General features: G+C 41.4%; 1 protein-coding gene across 1 annotated transcript in view; it reads left to right on the forward strand.

Moving 5' to 3' along the window:
- The first annotated feature begins 469 nt into the window (after positions 1–469).
- The window catches only part of SUCLG1 (succinate-CoA ligase GDP/ADP-forming subunit alpha), a 31969-nt gene continuing 15799 nt past the window's right edge, over positions 470–16639 (forward strand). The window contains exons 1-2 of the mRNA XM_027621092.1: positions 470–687; positions 11338–11441. Of these exons, the coding sequence (XP_027476893.1) occupies positions 591–687; positions 11338–11441 (201 nt within the window). The 5' untranslated portion in view covers positions 470–590. The remainder of the gene's footprint in view (positions 688–11337; positions 11442–16639) is intronic.

The raw sequence follows: 16639 nt of genomic DNA on the forward strand, positions 1-16639 counted from the left end.
TCGTCACTTCCTTACCTTGACCGGACAGTAGCCATGAACTCACTTTGTTACCATCGGTAATTCTTCTAGGTCCTCACACCGGGGGCCGGTGATGAGTATTATTAGCTTCTCCACATGCCAGCCGAGCTAAATGAAAGTGCAGATTGGTTTAGGGACACGAAAAGTTCTGCACTGCTCTTCGCACCTCGCCACGATTTCCTCATTCCTCTTGCCACCCCATCCCCTGGGTATGAGGACCCTCTTTGCGGCTCGCTCCGCCTCCCGCAAGCCTCTACTTAAACTACAAACTGGTCGAGGCCACCAAACTACATTTCCCATAATGCTTAAGGGCCGACCGGCCTCGCGTGGGGTTTACTGTAAGCTGCCGTTGTAATGAATGTTAGATTAAAGCCCCATTTCCGGGGAACGGCCGAGTTATCGTCCACTTCTGCGTTCAGATACCTTTTCCCCCCTCCACCTGCGATCCCCAATGTTGGGCGAAGAGGTCTCTGCGGCGGGAAATTCGTTCAGGCGACTGCTACGGCCACCCACTTCCTCTTCGAGCTTCGGCCCTTGCCAGGTCCTCGGGGGCTTGGGAGTGTCATTGGTGGATGACCGCAGCTCTTACTGCTGCCGCTGTCACCGCGATCATGGCCTCTGCCAGCAGCGGCGTGTCAGCCGCCCGTCTCCTATCGCGCTCCTTCCTCCGTGAGTCCAGCCGAGACTCTCTCTTCCAGGCCTCCGAGAGTTCCTGGCCTCGCCGGGCCCAACGTCCTGGTCCAGACCGCGGCCGGGCCCTCCGGGGCCGGACCTCAGCGGGGGCCTGGAGCCGCGAGAGTGTGGCCTCAAGTCAGGGACCTCCTGGGGTGGAAGAAGCTTTTCTGGATTTGTGGGGTGGGGACATGACCTGGGCAGCTGGCCTAAGTAGCGTGGCCGAGCCAAGATTCGGGTTTGGGGGCCCTGCAGACCTGGGGGCATTCTCCGCCCCCCCGCGATGATGAATGGCCGGATGGGGGCGGCATCTAGACTGTCCCTATTTGGGAGTGAGAGGTGAGGTGGTCCAGGATTAACTCAGCTGGCAGAGTGAGTGTCTGGATTGAGAGGTAGGAGGAGGAATGTCTCAGTAGCAGATTGCGGGGAGAGGATAAGGCTGTCCCTTGTTTGTTTGTTTGTTTGTTTTCCCTGCAGATTATAGGCTTAGCAGAAAGGTGGGTTCTGCACCCCAGAGTCAGCATAGCCCAGAAGACTCCTGGAAGTTTAGGGTTGGCAGGGACTTTATACCCAGCTATTTGCAGTGTCTCCACCAGGCGGTGTGAACTCCCCAGTCCCTGAAAACTTAATACCCAAGGTTGCTAGTTTTCGAATAACACTGACTGTTGAAAATTCTTGCTATGTTCAAAGTCTCTATGTTGGGTAGGCTATATAGAAATACTTTGGAATCAAACCAAATCACATTTGAAGTCTGGCTAGTCCCTTACAGTCTGTGTAATAACCCTGGGCACTTTTCTTAATCCGTTTCTCAATTCCTGCTTCCAGTTCCATAAAAATAATATCTGAGACACCATCACTTGTAAGGTGCACCATTATTTTGTCTACTGCTAACAGTAGAAAATGATCACTAATTAAAGTTGTGACATGCTATTAGTTGTCAGATGCTTCCAGGTTTAAGAGATGTTAAAAAGTGAAAAAATGTGCATCTTAGAAATGGTGCAGTACAGGATAAGCTGGGTTCACTGTACAGAATAATTGAAACAATTTACATAAGGTATGTGTGATGTATACACACTGAACTAAAGTTAGTTTTCTTCTCTCCTCCATTCTTATGCTTTACTCCTAATCCTATTTATACTGAATATTGGACAGACTTAATTCATTTCTTGAGAAGATCACATTCCAAAAGTGTGCAAGGATAAGTATACACTCAGTAGCTGCACTTACTTACCAGACCACATGAGGACAAGACATTTGGCTAGATAACTTTGGCAAGTAGGAAAAAGTTGGGTTTATTTGGGAAAGTTTTCTGGAGATTTTTATTGTATAATTTAAAGGACAATTGAAGGCGTCCTAGGCAGAAGGGAAAAAGGGATTAGTTACAGCGATGTCATTCTCGCCTGGGTCCTACTCATCTGAGTTTCTGGAAAACCCTAGCCTCAGATAGGTCTGCTATCTTAGTAGGAGGAGAGTCTAGAGAAGTGTCTAAAGAATCTGCCCTTAGCAATATTTAGCAATCCTTTTCTCACAGAATTGGAAGTTCTTTTTTCCTAGACCCTCAGGACCATGAGGCCTTAAAAGATCATCTAGTTTAGCTTTCTGTTGCTGGAGTGGTCTTCATTTATCCTAATCATGTGATTAATCTGTTATTAAGGGTCTAAGAGGTCTGAGATCCAAACCAAGTTATCTCCTGTATTAGAGGGGTTACAGACTATGGTGTTTAATGCAGAAAAACCTCTAAATCCCCCAAATCTTCTCTTTCTCATGCCATATGTTTAAGCCCATTTCCACTCCCACTAGAAAAACAGCCACAACAATATTACCTTATAAACTTTTTTAAAGGGTGGTCACAAATTAACTGAGGTTAGTAATAGACCTGGAGATGGCTAGGGAATTTTGTTTCCTCTGTTAATTCTTAAGTTTCAGTTGATGGTACATTTGTGCTAAAGGTCACAAGTGTTGCAATACTGATTTGAGTTAGAAAAAACAAAAACAAAACTCAAACACTTGTAGATGTCTTCCAGAGCCCTGTTGGAATGTTTAGAAATTTTTGAGCCAAAAAACCAAACCAAACCAAACCAGTTTTATAGTTTATGAAAAAAGGGAAAGAGTCCAGTTGAGGTAGGGAGAGAAAATAAAATGAAAAATAAGGAAGATTTCTTCCCTGAGAAAGTTTAAGGATTTTATAAGCACACTTGAAGTTGAGATTGTAAAATTTTTCAAGAAATATAGAGCTATGCAAGGTCATTTTAAACATAAACCAGGAATTCCTATATATTAGGTCTTGTAGAGTAAGTAGGGAACAAGAGCCAGTATTTTTGAGCCTCTGAATTAGGGTGTTGTAATACCAGAAAGTGAACCTTAAAATCCAGCTGGTCTCATATCTATTTGGCAAATGAGGAAATAAACCCAGAAAGTTTCCTGGCCAATATCAGAATGGGTATTAGAACTCAGGTCTTCTGACTCTGCAGTATCCTTCCCACTAGTACATGCTATGTGGTACTGTGAGTCTCCTTTATTGAAGTTCTGGTCTTTCTTTCTTTTTCATTCTTTATTTCCTTTTTGGCCACATTGTTGTTTTGTTGAGGTGACTACCCGGCTCAAAGGTGCCACCTGCCTTTTCCATATGTTTGCTAAGTTGTGTAGGCCACTTTTGGAATCAGGCATTTAGAAGTGTAATTGGAAAGGGGACCCACAACAGTGATGTTTCTGGTACTACTATCTGTTGCTGTTGCATCTAAGAACCAAATCTCTATTTCAGAGATACAAAATGGTTTTGATCTAAATGTACCAGTGTAACCATGAGAAAGCAATTTGACTTTCTCACCTCAAACTCATTCTTCTCAACATAATTGGGAATGTTCAAAATAATTTCTGTAAGTACAGGAGAACAATTTCATTTTACCAAAGGACAGGAATGTTGTTGCTATAGACGCACTTTTTTTTACATTATAACATTTCTAAAATTGGGATGTGTCTTATAATTGATGGTATCTACAATAAATTGGCAGCATTTTTTCTTTCTTACTAGTACTTACTAGTACTTCAGTGGTGTTTTAGATTTAATGAAATAAGGCACTTTTGGCCAACTAAGCTTCATTTGTAAGTAAATAGTAAATGAATATATAATTTTGCATTTGAATAGTGGATTGTTTGGGGTTTAGGAGTAAGTGGCTGCTGAGTTACTCTGCTGTAAGGTTCTATAGGTAGGGACCCTGATGGCCTATATATATTATGTATATATAATATATGTAGTTAATAAGTAACCATTTATTAAATTGATGAGTGCATGCATGAATAAATGAGTAACAAAGATACAGTTTGTGAGGTGACGTTGGAAGAGGAGTATTTTCATGAACAAAGTCTCAGATTATTGGTTGGGAGCGTGGTACTAGTCATACAAGGCTGTGGTTTGAGTCCCATCTGGGTACGTGCTCTCTGGCCATACCTCCCATCATGCATCCCACAGCCATCTCATAAATGCTGTGGTTACTCTCTTTGGGGAAGAGGACTCAGCATGTGGCTAACAGATACAAATTTATCACCCTTCTTGAAGGCACATGTCTCTCACATTCAGCCTCTTTCCTTCATAGCCTTTGTTACAGTTTGCATCTTTTGTAGTTTTGTGTTTCTTTAATATTTAGCTGTTTTACAGGGTAGGATGCTTCATGTGGGTAGGACCTGGGTCCATCTTGTTTGCTCCTGAATTCCTAGTACCTGGCAGATAGCTTGGCACAAAGAACACCTCAAAGCAATGTGGTCTTTTCATTCTGCATTGGTAATGATAATAGATAGCTAAAAATGAAATAGCACTCACTGTACCCTAGGCATTGTTCTATGTGCTCTTTATATTATGAACTCATTTAATTCTCATATTGCCTATGAGGTACATAGTATTACTATTCCCATTTTTTTTTTTTTTACAGTGAGGCTGCACCTTTAAAAATGTTTCATATGGTAAAAATTTACAAGTATATGTGTACATTCTACATATTATATGTAGACATGGATTAGTATATTTATGGATAAACATAGGATATGCATGAGGACATATATAAAACATTTCTCATTGGATTTTTTATTTTTCTTTTTGAGAGGGAGAGAGAGAAGGAGGGGAGGAACAAAGGGAAAAGTAGAGAGAATTTTAAGCAGGCTCCATGCAGAGCCCAACACGGGGCTCCATCTCACAACCCTGAGATCATGACTGAACGGAAATCAAGAGTCGGATGCTTAACTGACTGAGCCACCCAGGCGCCCCAACGTTGGACTTATTTTAAAATATGAATTATATGTTCTCTTTTTTTTAGGAAATGGTTAGTTTACCTTTGTGTTCTTGTAAGATGTGAACGCAGTAGTGGGAACATACCCACTACTTTGCTACCCAGTTTACCCAAGGCATCATATCATATCAATATCACAGAATCCTTGTGGGGAGCTGTTATTCCATTTATAGATGGGAAGTCTGAGGTTAAGGTTGATCAAAAGATCTGTCTCAGGTCAGTGGTTGGTGAGCAGCAGAGCATAAACTCAGGCCCAGGCCTGTCTGATTCCTCAGAGCAGTTCTTAGATGCTCCTGGGATACAGTCCCAAGATTAGGCCGGCTGATTTCTAAGAACCGGAGAAGGCTACACCACCACATTCCCTGCAGGTGGCCCAAGGTGTGGCAGCTACAGCCTTCATCGTTGGGAAATTCTTCCTGGTGTCCAACCTCAGGCCTTTCTGCTGCTCTAATATTTAATTTAAAATGCTCATTTTCTTAATAGTAGTTAAGTTTGATATCTCATCATCTGTTGATTTATCATTTATCTGTCTTTAGTTTTGTTTCTTGTTCATGGACTTTATCCTGTTTTTCCGTTAGGTTTTGGGCTCTACCTTGTTGGCACTTCATGTTGCCCAAGTTAGTTCCTTGTCTGTTATATGTTATGAAAACACTCTTCCTGGTCTGTCACTGCCTTAACTCTCCTGTTGTGAAATAGTCCATTTGTATTACATTACTGCTTCTGGATTTTATTTGTCTTTAAAAAAAAAGTTAGTATGGGGCGCCTGGGTGGCTCAGTTGGTTAAGCGACTGCCTTCGGCTCAGGTCATGATCCTGGAGTCCCGGGATCGAGTCCCACATCGGGCTCCCTGCTCAGCGGGGAGTCTGCTTCTCCCTCTGACCCTCTTCCCTCTCGTGCTCTCTATCTCTCATTCTCTCTCCCTGAAATAAATAAATAAAATCTTAAAAAAAAAAAAAAGTTAGTATGGAATTTGTACTAGATTAAGAGCTTTGAGCACCGCTAATAGCATTTAGAGCTGTACAATCTTTCTAAGAATTTTAGGGAAACCTGTGATCTGTGTATGTATAAAAGTGGATGTAGTTTGTTCTCCTAAGTGGGAAAAAAGAGATGGAACTTACGACATTTAGCTTGATATAAGGGTGTTTTTTGTAGACTGTCTCTTGTCCTGAAATTCAGTGAAACTCAATTTCTTGTACCCTGACTCCATAAGGCACTGTACCATAGGGGAGACACCATGGTGTACAAGACATGGACCTTCTAACCATGGCATTTATAGTTAGAAGTTCTGGAGTATTTAGATGATACTTGAAATATCTTGAACTAAATTTAACCCTAAAAATTTTTCTTAGAAATAATGCAGTAAGCAAAGTAACAAAATGTGTGCAACCATCCACATACAGTATGTGGCATAAGTATTACATACCACATGGGAGGGTTTGCAGGTTCCATTCTTAATCTCAGATCCCCTAAACACCCCCCATTATATTCACAAGTCATGAATGTCATGTGAAGATTTAAGAATTCCTCACTGTGCAGTGTTTTACTTAAATGTGAACTTACATGAATTAATGCCAGTGAAATTCTCAGGGAATTGTTGAGTACAATGACTCTGTCATTGAAACGTGAGAGAGATTTACAAGATAGTTTGACCACTATTTTTTTTTTAATTTGACCACATATCTTTTTTTTTTTTTAAGATTTTATTTACTTATTTATTTGAGAGAGCGAGAATGAGAGAGAGCACATGAGAGGGGGGAGGGTCAGAGGGAGAAGCAGACTCCCCGCTTCTCGAGTGAGCCCGATGTGGAACTCGATCCCGGGACTCCAGGATCATGACCTGAGCCGAGGGCAGTCGCTTAACCAACTGAGCCACCCAGGCGCCCCAGTTTGACCACTATTATATGCCGTATGTTCTTGATTTTAACTTTACAGAGTAACTTACTCTAGTTACTTGGTAGTTTTATCATAGAGTCAGGTTTGTATTTAAAACCAAAATATGATTGGGGCGCCTGGGTGGCTCAGTCGGTTAAGCGACTGCCTTCAGCTCAGGTCATGATCCCGGAGTCCCGGGATTGAGTCCCACATCGGGCTCCCTGCTCTGCGGGGAGTCTGCTTCTCCCACTGACCCTCTTCCCTCTCGTGCTCTCTGTCTCTCATTCTCTCTCTCTCAGATAAATAAATAAAATCTTTAAAAAAAAAACAACCAAAATATGATTGAGCATCTTTTAGCAGTGGACAGACAGTTGAAGATTTGTACTGTAAAGCACTTTGCATTCTTCAGCAGAAGTGGAAGAAGCTATTTTTCATTGCTTAAGGCATTTGGTTTGGGTGGAGAGGAAATCAAATAGGGAAAGAAAATGCAGAGCTGCTCTGACAGATTTAATGTTTACAGCAGCTCGTAGTTTGCACTCTACCAGCCCACATGAAAGAGAGCGGTGGGATTGTGGGAGGAAAGGTGAAGAGGTGCAGGGGTGGGGTTGAGGAGAGGCTGCTTTCTTGGAGAGCTTCCAACCCCTGATTCTGGACCTTGGATATTATAAAGTAGGGGAGAATGAGGAAAATGATGCAAGTGACTTAGAATTTGGTGGGTTTGACTTGGAATATAAGCATATTTTGCATTATTTTCATCCTAAAGCTGTAGAGGAGGCAGAAATTAAGGTGAGGAGAATTACAGTGGACAGCCAGCCTGTATAGTTAGGCCCTCCTCACAGCCGTGGCAGCTGGGAGAGTGTGCTTGGTATAAGGACCAGGGATAGGGTAGGTTCATCTGGTGTGGGGCGAGTTTCTGGGCCTACAGGAGCCATTTGTGGTGATTATAGAGTACCATCATGGCTTGCTGGGGCGCCTCAGGTTTTCCTTTGGGTTTCAGAGGGCATTTGTAGGACTGCTAATAGCATTTAGGGCTGTACGATCTTTCTAAGAATTTTAGGCAAACCTCTGATCTTTGCATGTACAAAAATGGATGTAGGTTTTCCTTTGGGTTTCAGAGGGCATTTTTTTTCTTAAAGATTTTATTTATTAGAGAGAGAGGGGGCAGAGGGAGAGGGTGAGGGAGAAGCAGACACTCCACTGAGCAGGGAGTCCGGTGAGGGGCTAGATCCCAGGACCCTGAGATTATGGCTTGAGCTGAAGGCAGATGCTTAACCGACTGAGACACCCGGGTACCTCAGAGGCCATTTTGACTGCCAGCATTTCTCATTCGGTTGACGTACATGTCCTAGAGCAGTGTTTCAGAAAAAGAGGAATATAATCAGTGGTTCCTTATCGAGGACCTTCTGTGACATGTTGATCTTTACGATATAGGTGCAGGGGGGTCAGTTTGGCCGATTTGGGGCCGAATTGGCTTGCATGGGCTAGGACGAGGGCAGAGGTGAAAGAGTTTGTAGTTGTGGAGAGATTACAGCATGGCCAGGAACTGAACAGCCCTCTTTACTTTCTCTAGGAGGTTGGAGGTCAAGTATCAAGGATTTTAGGAGGGAACTGCTGGAAGTCTAGGGCTCGGTTTGGAGGTAGCCCCAGTGAGGAATCCATCCCTTAACCCTACCCTCTCTGACCCTCTAGCCCCCAAGCCCTCCCCTACCCCCAACATCTACAGACTTACTTGGAATAGGAGAGTGTATGTCCCAAATGTCCAAGGCCTATTCCTACCACAGTACTTTTCACACTGTGCACTTATGGCCTGTTTCATGTCAGTTCAGGTAGATTAGGATTTCCTTGAGGGCTGAGCCTCTCTTATTCAACACTTTATCCTTGATGCTTGGCATTGTGGTTTGGCATAGGTGTTCCCCGATGTTGATTAAATAAACAAATGATGACAACTCCAGGAACTGGGATGTGTGCTTGATTATCCTAGCATTCTCTCATTTCGGTACCAGTGATACCTGGTCTGGCATCCTATAGGTTTCTTGTCAGGACTAAATATGATCAGGAGTTTCTTATGTTTGGATATAGATTTTTGGGTTTGGCCCAAAGGTGATGATAGTCTATTAGTTCTAGCTTACCTGCAGCTAAATCTGTATGAGCCTGGGCTTATATGGTAGATGGGTGATCACATGCACACACATAAACATGGCAAGTTTCCCTAGATCGACTTCCCCAGAGGTTTAGAATGTCAGGGTCACTGCGCAGGCTGAGCAGTACCAGAGGGCTACGAAACTGGAAGGTGAATTGCTAGTCATCACACTTCCTGATGCAGTTTTTATGGGCACCAGAGATCTTGGGTTTTGAAGTCCTGAGCTCCATAGGGTTGATCTAGGAGGTCTGGAGTAGGAGTAGGAGTAGGAGAAGAGAGTGATCTTAGTTGCTCTGCTATTGAGCCATGCTTTTTGGATGTAGGCAGACCTGTCTTTTCTCGGGGTGACTAGGCCACTTGCCCCTGTGGAAGGAGATGTGAACTGTCTGATTGCTCCTTTCTTAAGAGTGAGTATAAGAATACTTGTGGAGGCCCAAGTTTACCTTCAAAAAGCAAGGATTTCCTTTTAGCAAGTGTGGGCTCCAGATATCTTATAATTGGATCTTATAATCAAATCTGTCCTATTTGAAAACTCCTGATGGACCATGTATCGAAGATTCCAGGAATGGGAAGGACTGGTGGAGCAGATTCTGCCAGGAATAGCAGCAGGAATACCTCCACAAGTATAGTGGTTGTGGGGTCTCCAGCTGGGGGAAGTGGGAGCCACGGGCAAGAATGAGCCTTAAGTGACAACACTGGCTAGAGTGGGCCCTGACTCTACAAATTCCCTTTGTAGTGTCTGCTGTCCCAGGTTCAGGTGCTTAGCTGTGCCCACTGTGGCAGGACTTGACCCTCAGTGCCCCCTCATGGCCCCTTGTTCAGCATAATCTAGTCCAAGAATGCAGCTGGCTGTTACCCAGCAGATCTCTGTGCACACAGAACACTCCTCTTCCCGTTGGTAAGGGCGAAATCTTGGCCTGTCTTTTCCCTAGAGGTACAGGGGATTCCAAAATTTAAAGTTGTTAGAAGCTGACATCTACACGGGAGTGGAAGACAACTCAAGAGATGCCTGGAGGGCCAGATATAATCAACTATGGAACCTAAGTTCTGAGGATTTAGGAGGGCATGAGGCAGTGATTCAAGACAGAAAGCACGAATGGACCCTGGACAAATATGTGATGAGATGTTCTTTTCTGGAGCTAGCTTTTATGGGCTACCTTAGTGGTAGGAGGAAAGCCTGACACTTCGAAAGGGCCAGGGATGGGCCAAGAGACAGCAAGTTGGGGCTGAAATGAAGGTTTAAAAATAGAGAGTAGCCCACAATTTTAATTCATCTATGCCCTACTTTCTACTGACTTTTGAAATACAGTGAGCAGGTATTAATAACTACATAGATTTCTCAGTTTTCATTGAGGTAGGTTGCTGAAAATAAGTTAGATATTTATTACATGTTTTTCCCTTATCTATCTATTTTATTTTCCCTATTTCATCTATATGTAAGTTCTGGTGTCTTACATCTAGAAGAAATCAAATTAAGTAACTTTGGATTATATATTAGACAAGGTTTATCTCTGACTTAAGATTTAATCTTAATATTTAATGTTAACATTTAATATCATTTTGGGGAATGAATTGCAGAGTAGTTCTTACAAGTTCTCCTAAGAAAGTGTACCTCTTAGCTCACCTATCACTTACAGATGTTGCACTTAAACAGGTTGGGTAAAGGGTGCCTGCCTGGCTTAGTCAGAAGAGCATGGGACTCTTGATCTTGGGGTTGTGAGTTCGAGTCTCACATTGGGTGTAGAGATTACTAAAATAAATAAACTTTAAAAAAAAAGGTTAAGTAAATGGACAAAACATGTGGCTATTTAGCAAACACTGTTGGTACAAGTGATACCTAGTTTCCTGTCCCTGGATTTAATTTGAACCATTTGCCTTTGGGCACCAGTTTTCCTTCTGAGGAATGACAATTACAAACTTAAGCTTTTCTTTAAAAGCTGCAAGGGGCGCCTGGCTCAGTCAGTTAGGTGTCTGCCTTCGGCTCGGGTCATGATCCCAGGGTCCTGGGATCGAGCCCTGCATTGGGCTCCCTGCTCAGCGGAGAGCCTGCTTCTCCCTCTCCCTCTGCCTGCCCCTCTTGCCTGCCTGTGCTCTCTGCCTCAAAAAAAAAAAAAAAAAAGAAAAGAAATAAATAAAAGCTGCAAGATTGTGGTTCTCGGTAAAGAGGGGATTCTGGAGAATAGAAAGGTATCTTTTTTGTTTCTCTATTTCTGTAGTCTTTGTGTCTCGTCTGAAGTTGCCATGATCACAAGATAGCCTCTGTATTAGAGGATTTTCTTTTTTTGTCACTAAGTTCAACTCATGGTCCAGAAGTTTGGAGAAATTATAATGTGTCATATTTTCTTTACTTTTCAGTGCAACAGAATGGAATTCGGCATTGTTCCTATATAGCGTCCCGGAAACATCTCTATGTTGATAAAAATACGAAGGTTATTTGCCAGGGTTTCACTGGTAAGCAGGTATGTGTCAAGATGTTTTATAAAGATGCGTATTACAGGTACAGAAACATTTAACTATTTTCTATTTTTTTAATAGTCACAAAAGTTACATGATTGTTGCAGAAAAGTATACAGTACAGCAATGGACTTGTATCTTAGGAGGGGGTTTGGTGTGATAGCCTGTAAGATGAAAATTGTGTTTAAATTTACCTGGAAAATCCCTTCCTAGGAGCACTCTCTTTCAGCAAGTTCACCACCACTGGTTTTCCTCCAGCTTTGGAGTAGATTACTGTTTGTTTAATTAAAAACTAGGTAAAGTAAATGGCTTTACAAAAACGTGCCCAGTTAAACACAGATTGGTGTGGGGAAATGCTGCAGCCCAGAGAGGCTCATGAGAACTGAGATAGGCAGAAGCAGCAGCACGCTGACTTTTCTCACCTTATACTCTCTCTAGGCAAATGGTCTTTGAGGGGACTAGCTGGCAAAATTGCCTGAAGTATTTTAATTTGTTCTCATTCACTTATATTCATTGTCTCTCCCTATCCCTGCATACATCATAGAATTTGCTAAGTTTTAAATATATTTGCAATGTGATTCCACAATAAAATGAGTGTCCTTTCCCTCCTTCCTATCATTTTATGCTGTAATGTATATGCTACATTTATATATAATCTATAAAATAGATTCATAAAAGAAAAGTTGAATGTCAAGGTTCTGTGTATTTAAAATTTTAACGGCTATGGCTAAGTTACCCTTTAAAACATTTGTACAGATTTGTAGTTCCACCAAAGTAGATGTAGATTTTTTTAAAACAAAGGAATACTACCAAATCAATTAGAAGATAGCCATGAGACTTAACCCAGAGTATCTCTTTCATTATTAAAAGAAAGCATGGCAAAACAAAAAGTTAATTATTTTTTTGTGTGATTTAAAAGTTAATGATTTTTCTGTAATTAAAAGAATTGTCATGTCCATTCTCTGGTATTTTGGTAATCTAGAGCAGGAGTCTGCAAGTTTATTCTGGAAAAGAACTAGACTGTAAATGTTAGGCTTAGTAGGCATGCAGTTTGTGTCACCTACTCAGTAGCATTGTAACAGCAAAAGCAGCTATAGACAAAATGTCAATAAATGGGCATGATTGTATACCAATAAAACAGTTTTTTAAAAACTGTTTAAAATCAGTGGCAGGCCAAACCCTTTGTTTTCCAAACTTTGATTTATAGGATAATACCCTAAACATCCAAATTTCTGTAACTTTTGTTTTTAAAGGATTTACAAATTACTTTAAAATTCTGTAGTTGTTGGGTTTTTTTTTTTTTTTTTGGATGAATTTGGTTAGAAGGTTGTTTCATATAAAATGTCCTTTCACTTTTTGACTTTTTTTCTGAAGTAATTCGACACCAGAATGTGTTATTTTTCTGAAATAACTGGACCTTTCTTCTTCTATTCCTCTACTATCTTAAAAAAAAAAAATCCACACCACAAAAAAGGAAACACCCAAAACCTTGAAATTTTGTTCCTCGGTGAAATTGGTTTACTTATTTTGATAGCCATATATTTTATGAGTATCACTTCCACATCTATATATTCTGAAGAAAGTTGATGCTCATTTAAGATTTGAAGTACATTTTATCATTCCCCTGCCAATTAAAATCATACTGAGTCCGTTTTTGGTTATATATTAATTGTGTTAGCATATAATCAAATGTTTGATTAATCCAAATTCTCCACATAAGTTTATTATATAAGACATTTTTGTTTGTTTCCTAAGTTTTATATGATCCTGTGACATCTTAACCTCTGACCTTTTTTTTAAAAGAACCGTTGCCCATGGTGTAAGCAATATTTGGAACTGTCTGCTTCCTGAATTAAGTGATGGTTTGCCTAAATATTGAAATCCAAGGTTGGTTTCAGTGTCTTTCAGTTACCTGCAAGTACATTGTTTCTCATTCACTTTTTTTTTTTTTAAGTAATTGGGAGTCTCGTCTCAGATTTGTTAGTTAAGATTCCATTAGTATAGAGGTAACAATGAGGTCTGAAATTTAGAGTTTATCTTCATAGGAAACCTACATTTTGTCTTGTTAGTCCTTTATTCAGTGTGTACATTGTTCTCCATATGAATGAGGAATATTTGTATTTTGGAGTAGATTTCAATAATGCAAATTTTCCAGTGGGTGGAATTTCTTGTACTGGCTTTGAGCTGATAAAACTATTTTTGTTCTTGGGCGCCTGGGTGGCTCAGTTGGTTAAGCGACTGCCTTCGGCTCAGGTCATGATCCTGGAGTCCCGGGATCGAGTCCCGCATCGGGCTCCCTGCTCGGCAGGGAGTCTGCTTCTCCCTCTGACCCTCTTCCCTCTCGTGCTCTCTATCTCTCATTCTCTCTCTCTCAAATAAATAAATAAAATCTTTAAAAAAAAGAAACTATTTTTGTTCTTAACTGGATGGTGATAATGGGAAAACTAAGGAAAATAAGCTTACTAAAAGGAAATGTTGTCCTTGCTTAGCCTTATATTAGGACTAAAAAATTGGTCCATTTGAGTTTATCTAACAGAGTAGTGATCTAGGTCAGTGCTTCTCAAACTGGAGTGAAAGACCAATTTGGGTGTCTGTTTGCTTTTAATTTCCAATCTAATGCAGATCAATATTTTTTGCAAAATACAATAAAAGTTGCAGCAATATCATAGTGCTTTAAAAAGTTTGCAAACATTCTCACTTTTATTTTTGTTTTTTTAATTAATTTTTCTCTTCTTGTTTTTTCATTCTTTGTTCTTCCCCCTCCCTTTTTTTTTTTGTAATTTTTTATTCTTTCTCTTTTTGTGTTTATCTCACTGCAGACCAGCAAGAGTCTACAGATTACACTCTGAAGAGCACTGCTTAAAGAGAGAGCATTGGCTTGTGGTTCTTTTCAAAACTCCATCATTGACTTTAGACAAGTTAGTTAACATGCTTGGGGCTAAGTGTCCTATTTTGAAAAATGAAGAAGTTGAATCAGGATATTTCTGAAGTCCCTCTTAGCCCCAACTATTATGCCTTTAATAGAACTTGAGTAGTTGGGTCAGCATTTTTAGGTCTCTATAGAATGACCACATGATCCATTCAGTTTCAACAACATCTACTGTATGTCATGTGTTGGGTTAGGTGCCACCTTTTAGTGAACAAAGTAGACAGAAATCACTGCCTTCATGGAATTTACATTTTAGTGGCAGGAGGGAGAGAAACATACCAACAAAATCAATGAGTAAATTATGTGGTATATCAGAAAGTATAAATGCTATGGAAAAAATAAACCAGAGGTAGAAGTGTGTGACTGTGTGTGGAGTTGTGGTGTTCAGGATGGGGAAGGGGGGATTTTATGTCAGGTGGTGAGGGGAAGCCTGACCTGAGTCAAGATCTAAGGGAGATGAAGGAGGAGAGCAAGTGGATATGAAGGGAAGTGCATTCAAGGCAAAGGGGACAGCAAGGCCGTGAGGCAGGAATGTGCCTGTTGTGTGTGGAAGCCATAAGGCCAGTGTGACTGGAGTGAAATGAGCAATGGGAGAAGAGTAAATGAGGCCAGGCAGGTAAGGAGTTTGGATATGAGGATGCAGGTTGAATATTGACTTACGAGGCAGTATAAGGAGTTTGGCTTTTACTGTGAACAAAGTGGAAAACCACTGGAGAGTTATGATCAGAGGAATGATATGATCTTGCTTATGTTGTAACAGTATCACTCTGGCTGCTGTGTTGAGAATAGATGAAAGGGAGCCAGGGGCAATATTCTGTCAGAGTTGATGATGACTTAGAGCAAGGTGGTAGCAGTAGAAGGGATTGAGACATTGTCAATTATATTTTGAAGGTAGGGCAATAGTGTATCTGATGTGAGATAAGAGAAAGAGAATCAAGGATGACTGCAGTGGTTTTGGTCTGAACACCTGTTAGAAGTGGAATTGCCACTCACTAAGATGGGGCAGAGTGTGGAGAGGAGTGATCAGGAATTTGGTTTTGGGCACATTAAGTGTGAGATGCCTACTAGTTCTCCAAATGGAGATGTGACGTAGGCAATTGACAGTGTGAGTTTAGAGCTCAAGGCAAAGGTCCAGGCTGGGTATGGGTGTGTGTGTGTGTGAATGGGATGGGTCGCCATGTGGATGATATTTATTGCTTTGAGAAGGGATGAGATCACCAAGGGCACAAATTAAGATAAAAAAAGAGAAGTCTAAGGAGAGGGAGAAAGAGAAGAAGAAAACCAGGGGAGGTGGAGCCCTTGAAGCTTAGTGGAAAATATTCTTTCAATTTATGGAGACATTTTTGGTTGTCACAACAGCTGATTGGGGTGGAGAGGAGGGTATGGTACTGGAATCTACTGAGTAGGGGCCAGGGATGCTGCCAAATACCATACAAAGCAGGGGACAGCCTCCCATAACAACGAATCCATGCGACCAAATGTCTGTAGTGCCAAGGTGGAGGAGGGAGGGAGAGTGAATGGATAGGGAACTACAGGATATTGGCTGGGCAGCATTAAAAGCTCACCTAAGATTAGTGATCATTGATTTAAAGGGACACCAGTTGGGGGGCGCCTGGGTGGCTCAATCGGTTATGCCTCTTCCTTCAGCTTAGGTCATGATCCCGGGGTCCTGGGATCGAGCCCCACATCGGGCTCCCTGCTCAGCGGGGAGTCTGCTTCTCCCTCTGCCTCTCTCTCCAGCTTAGTCTCTCCCTCTCTCAAATAAATAAATAAAATCTTTAAAAAAATAAATAAAGAGATTCCAGTTATCAGGGTTCTGTTTTTTCTCAAGCTTCAGCTGGGCTGCACATGTGCAGTCTTAGTAGTAGGTAGGGGACTGGATTTAACCAAGACTGTGGATTTGCCAGATGTGTAAGTTGAAGTGAGAGAGAGCCAGGGTTGCTGTGTGTTTATAATGACTGACCATGGGTTTAAACTGCATAAAAGAGGGATGCAAGGACATCAGGAGTTGACAGAGGAACAGTGAAAAGGGTTTTTTTGTTAAGTAAACACATGGGTGTTTCTGACTATCAGCCAAATTTGAAAATGGAATGAAAAAAGATCCTCAAAAAAAAAAACACTCCTATTTTGGCTTTGCAGAGGATTTTATTGTTTCAAGGTTCAAAGCTGGGTTTAGCGACTTGTTGGGAATGCTGGATATATGTATCGATCACATTCTGCAAAATAGTTAACCTATTTGTTTTTCTTTTCCAAGTTGCTGAAGATAGCCTTCAG

This window comes from Zalophus californianus, chromosome 8 (genome assembly GCF_009762305.2).
Source record: "Zalophus californianus isolate mZalCal1 chromosome 8, mZalCal1.pri.v2, whole genome shotgun sequence".
Taxonomy (NCBI): Eukaryota; Metazoa; Chordata; class Mammalia; order Carnivora; family Otariidae; genus Zalophus; species Zalophus californianus.